Here is a 5,350-nt window from a genome sequence, read left to right as displayed (position 1 = left end):
TAATTTTTATTGAAAATAAATTCTAATGTGATATGTGATGGGAAAAGTGAGAAGAGAGAGCTCGGCAAAAGCCGGACTCGAACCCGGTCAATCACATCCCAAGCTAGTTCTCCGCGGCCAACGCGTTAAAGCCTACACCATTTAAGCCGTTATTCATGCACGTTGTATTTAACCTCGTGTGACATTGGAGGGCAGAGCTACTGTAAATTTGCACTTAGTATTAGACAATCCGAATAATCTTGTTTTCCATTTGCATTAAGATTATTTTTATTACCACACTGGCAGATAATTTTACTTAAGTAAAATGCACTTAATTTAGATCCCCCCAGGAAACAAGACTAAATATATTATATAATTTTCTTATATAGAAACTCCATCTTGATTTAAGAATTTTTTGATATTTGTACTTTTTTGTTAGATATTTGAGAATTGGAAATATCTAATTTCTTATTTCTTATTTCCCATGGAAATATCTAATTAGTTAATCAGTAATTAGCTATGGTGTTAAAATAATGTGCATGAGGGTTCTTTATATACCTGGTGCCAGAATTCCACTTCTATTGAAGAGAATGACACATTGAACTTGATAATCAATGGCATTATACAACACAATTCTTTATATGCTCTGATGAAAGCAAAAACAAAAAATATATATAATGAGCTTCCTCAATGCTGGACATTTCCTCATGAATCCCGATTAACATATATCACGAATGGACCATGGAAATGGTAAAGAATTCCATACAATCTATTGAATAAAACACTATCACAAAATTACAATAAATGCCATTTTATTGAGGATATTGTAAGGTTTACAGTAGTGTTTAATATTATAATCATGTTAAGAAATCACATTTAAAAGAGAATTGTCATATAAATCTCATTTTGGGAGCTCACAGTTTACATGTTTGGACAGTCATGGCGTTCTCAGGCCATCTGTACGAATCCACTGCAAACTCTTCATAGTCTGTGCTGCAGATGAGCGAACGAACAAAAGCCTCTTTATCGTGCGGCTCTGGATGCAGCGTTGCCATTTTGCTTTTGTAGGCATACTCCACAATCTGTCATGATGTACATAAAATAATTATTTTAAAAAAACACAAGCACAAAGAATCTAAATAGCGACATGCATGAATCACGGCTGTGGCTTGAGATGTTATTGAGTCGAGCTCACCTTCACAGCCAGCTTGATGGACACTTCCCGGATGCTGTTGAGAGGAGGATACAGACGCCCCTCTGCAAGATTCTTCTCGGTCACCAGTTCTGCTATAGCCTGTAAACACAGGTCAAACTGATGATTATTATGGACTTAACATTTAGACAATGTGTCTAATTACACCATTTGCGCACATGCACAAGAGTTTGAATGTAATTATTCTTCTCTTGTTTGTTTTTGTGATAAACTGCATCAAATATTCATCCTGTTTTCCCACTTGTTATAGACGTGGATAACAAAGGCAGTGACAAGTGGGTTTTTCTTGCCCGTGATCAGCCAGATTCAATAATAAAAAAAAAACAAGAAAGAGACCAAAATAATAACTAAAAGATTTATTTCACCTAGACTAAATCCAGATTTCTGTTCGGCCTTTGGAACCAGTCTTGATATTGTTAAAGGTATTGTTCACCCAAACTTTCCTCATTTACTCATCCTCATGTCATTACAAACCTGTATGACTTTCTTTCTTTTGTGGAAAACACAAGATAGTATCTTGAAGAATGTTGGTAGTTAAAAAGTTTTTGGTTTTGCATTGACTTCCAATGTATGGACAAAAAATACAATGGAAGCCAATGGGAACTGAAATGGCTTTGGTTATCAACATTTTTCAAATTATCTTATTTTGTGTTGAGCAGAAAAAAAGTCATACATCTTTAGAAAAACATGAGAGTGAGTAAATAATGAAAGAATTTTTGAGTGGACTATATACCTTTAACTAAAACTCAGTGGAAATAAAACAGAGATGAAAATGAGAAATGTTTTATTCAACAGAGATGAAAATGAGAAAATGAGAAATTCCCTACAATTAACTAATAAAATGACAAAAGAGCAAACTTAAACTAAAAAACAACACTTTGTGATACAGAATTAGAACTACAGGTCAACTGGTTAATTAACTGCCAGAAGGGCTTGCAGCTTTAATTAAACTAAAACCAAAGCACAGTTGCGGTTTTTCATTGTGCCACCCTCAAGATAATTTATTTTTGTAAATATGAATAGAGTCCAAACCTTTTGCAAATAATATCAAGGCATAATAAATCGCAATTAGCTTTAGTCATTTTTCAATTTAGACAGACAACTAAATTCTCCAGCCACCATAAGCTGTAGTCACTCATTATTCTTGTTGCTTGTTATCTTATTGGTTTATTTACATAATTTTCCCATCTCTCCCTCTATTTCTCTCAGCTATTTGTTTTGTGTGCTATTTCAGGTCACACTCCTGAGACTCGATAGCCCAGAACCAGAACTTTTTGAAATACACAAAAGGGTAGTAGGACCCGCGGGGGTAAAGAAATTAAGCATTCCCTCCTGCTGCCCAATGCTGTTTGAAGTTCAGACATCCACACTGCAGCTTCAGTGGAGCAGGAGAAGAAATCCAGCTCACGCTCGGCGTACATCAAACCACTCTGAGCGGCTCTAAAGAGATAAATCTCCTTTAGTGGCACATGTTGATATGATGTGTGAGCCTGTATGGCCTTGGCTAACTTTTTAAACTGCAATGGGCTGTTTCCAGCAGAACAGGACAGTGGTTCATTGAGATTCAAACCAGCTCTTTTGTTTACCCCGTCTGATGCAACCATCCACAGTACCTGACTACAACACTGTCTGGCTGATATCAGGTGAAACATGGAGAACAGCTTGACAGATAAGTTCAGCAAAATACAAGATGACATTGCGCACAGTGATAAGATGTTTGCATATTGTAATGGGATTCTATAGTTTATATTGAGCATGTAAATGTAAAGTAGTATAAGGGCTGGAAAAGTTTTTAGATTTTCTGATTATACATCGCACAAACCTTCAGAAAACTAAGCACTGATGTGTGACAATATTAGAAAAAAAGTAATGCCCACAACCCCACACTGGCTTTTAGCTACGCTTTGTAATGGTCTCAAAATTTATGTTGTGTTCAACATTTAAGGACATTTGAGTCTTTTCTCATTTCTTGACATAACATTCTTATATTGTGTTTATACTCTAGATACATTTGTTCACAAAGTGTTTAAATTTTTTTGCCATTTTGTGACTTTGGCAAGCTAAGGCAGTTAATACGCACATTTTTACCCACCTGAGATAAATTTCAGATTTTCAGCAACTGTTTACCCAGGCCCTGTTGTTAATTTTTTTAAATGACTATTTTTGTAATGTACAAAGATGAAGGTTCCTTTTATACTTTAAATCAATAGTTAAGAGATAATTACTTTCATTTAGACAATGTGGACACTGTAACTATAGATAAACCCTAACAAATTGAAACTGAAATCAAATCGAATCGAATCAAGAAATGTGTATTAATATATAGCCCTAAGAAAAAGAGAGTAAACGATGGAGACAACAGATTAAAAATAAATAAAAGATTAGAGACAGACTCGAGGCCGGTTTGGACGGTAATTGTTTCTCATGGGGACATAAGGTATTTTCAACATTTACAGGAGCTAGTCTGTGATTTTATAGCTGTCCGAATCCAGAATGTCTGTGTTTTATTCCCACCACCTGTGTAAAAATTCCCGGCCAAATAACCTACCTTTTTTGACAAACACCAAGGTTGTGTGGTAATTTGATTGCTGTCCGAATCCACATCTCTGAGTTTACGAGAGGGGATAAATCCAAAAGGCATTTTGTAAATCCTTTTTAACCACTGTCAAGCACTGTACAGTAGCTGTTGTCCAAACAGTGTGACTGAACAGTTTGGACTGTACATGTGACTGAACATGTGAAGAGCATTTCCAGGTTTGCAGGATCACAAACTCACACCTCCACCTTGAATTTACCTTCAATCATAAGCATGAGTTTTATCACTGAGGAGCCATGCAGAATTATTTTTTACAGATGTCCCCATGAGAAACAATTACCGTCCAAATAGGGCTTTAGAGACAGACTGAAAAAACCAAGTGAGATTTGATCACCTCAGCTGTAACGAGGAAAACATCCTCAGGGATGTGTCTCATTGCACAAGCGGTTACCCCCAGCCCCACTCCAGGGAACACATAAGCGTTGTTGCCCTGACCAGGGTAGAACTTTCGCCCATCGGAAAGGGTGACTGGATCAAAGGGACTGCCGCTTGCAAATATCCCCCGTCCCTGCAATATAAAGCACAAAGCAAAAATGAAATGATTCACTCTCTCACATGAATGTACACATGCTACTCCTTCCAAAAGCACCTCAGTGAGTGTGTAGCACTGCTCAGCGGTACACTCTGCCTTGCTAGTGGGGTTGCTTAGAGCGAAGATAATAGGTCTCTTATTGAAGGATGCCATCGCCTTGATTATCTCCTCCGTGAAAGCGCCAGCGATAGCTGCCACCCCTGAAGAGAAGAAGAGAAGGATTTGAGTACAATAATCCTCACAGGGACCGCTGGGACAACAGCAGTGTATATTTATTTATAAATATACCAATTATAGCAGTAGGCTTCAGCTCCTTCACAACATCTTCAAGCTTCTTCATTTGAGCATGCTCATGAGCAAACCTCTCTTTCTCATGGGTGAGGTAATCCCGACCCTGAATGGGAGACAGAGACATAACAACAGACAGAGGAAAAGAAAGATGATGAAAGCGTATCGGAAACATACCACAGCACACCTCACCGCACTTCATAATGAACACAGGTCCTCTCCACAGGGAACAAAGAGTGTAAAACCCACCAGACGACACACTTAGAAATGTATAAATGTCACTGCGTTAGATAGAGCATCAAAAATGGATACTTTATCTATATATCTGATTTTTTTTTTTTACAAATTACAGCACAAGTGCTAGTTAGTTAGATAAGGCGACACTTAAAATTTCTGGTTGTCAAACACGTCCATAGCTGATGTGATGAACTACACCTTCAAGAGATGAGCTGACTTTATACAGCCACTAATACAGTAACTACCTCAAGACCAGTGAGTTAAAAATAATCAGAGAAAAGGGAAGTTAGCACTGACAAAAGGTTTAGCACATGGCATTTTAAAGGAATCAAGTTCACACTTTCAGGGGTGGGTTAAGTGTCCAAGCCACTTTTCTTTAAAAAAACCCCCCAAAAAACAAAAAAAAACAAATTGCTCTTCCAAGCGTTAGCATGGGAGTAGGTGGGTGTTTTTGTTCAACAGTCCAATTGTAGTCAAATAAAGCGCATCCATAATAAAATGTGCC

At 37.3% G+C, this 5,350-nt stretch overlaps 1 protein-coding gene across 2 annotated transcripts in view; it reads right to left on the bottom strand.

Moving 5' to 3' along the window:
* Positions 1-787: 787 nt before the first annotated feature.
* The window catches only part of LOC107587764 (NADP-dependent malic enzyme-like), a 98,696-nt gene continuing 94,133 nt past the window's right edge, over positions 788-5,350 (bottom strand). For both annotated transcript variants that reach the window (XM_016275666.1, XM_016275667.1), the window contains 5 exons: positions 4,609-4,714; positions 4,378-4,520; positions 4,123-4,296; positions 1,175-1,273; positions 788-1,061 (listed from right to left, as the gene is read on the bottom strand). In XM_016275666.1, coding sequence (XP_016131152.1) covers positions 894-1,061; positions 1,175-1,273; positions 4,123-4,296; positions 4,378-4,520; positions 4,609-4,714 — 690 coding nt within the window. In that variant the 3' untranslated portion in view covers positions 788-893. The remainder of the gene's footprint in view (positions 1,062-1,174; positions 1,274-4,122; positions 4,297-4,377; positions 4,521-4,608; positions 4,715-5,350) is intronic.

The sequence above is a fragment of the Sinocyclocheilus grahami genome, unplaced genomic scaffold (assembly GCF_001515645.1).
Source record: "Sinocyclocheilus grahami isolate Dianchi unplaced genomic scaffold, SAMN03320097.WGS_v1.1 scaffold96.1, whole genome shotgun sequence".
In the NCBI taxonomy this organism is placed as follows: domain Eukaryota; kingdom Metazoa; phylum Chordata; class Actinopteri; order Cypriniformes; family Cyprinidae; genus Sinocyclocheilus; species Sinocyclocheilus grahami.
The sequence above is the reverse complement of the archived record's forward strand: the minus strand, read 5'-3'. Positions and strand labels throughout refer to the sequence as shown.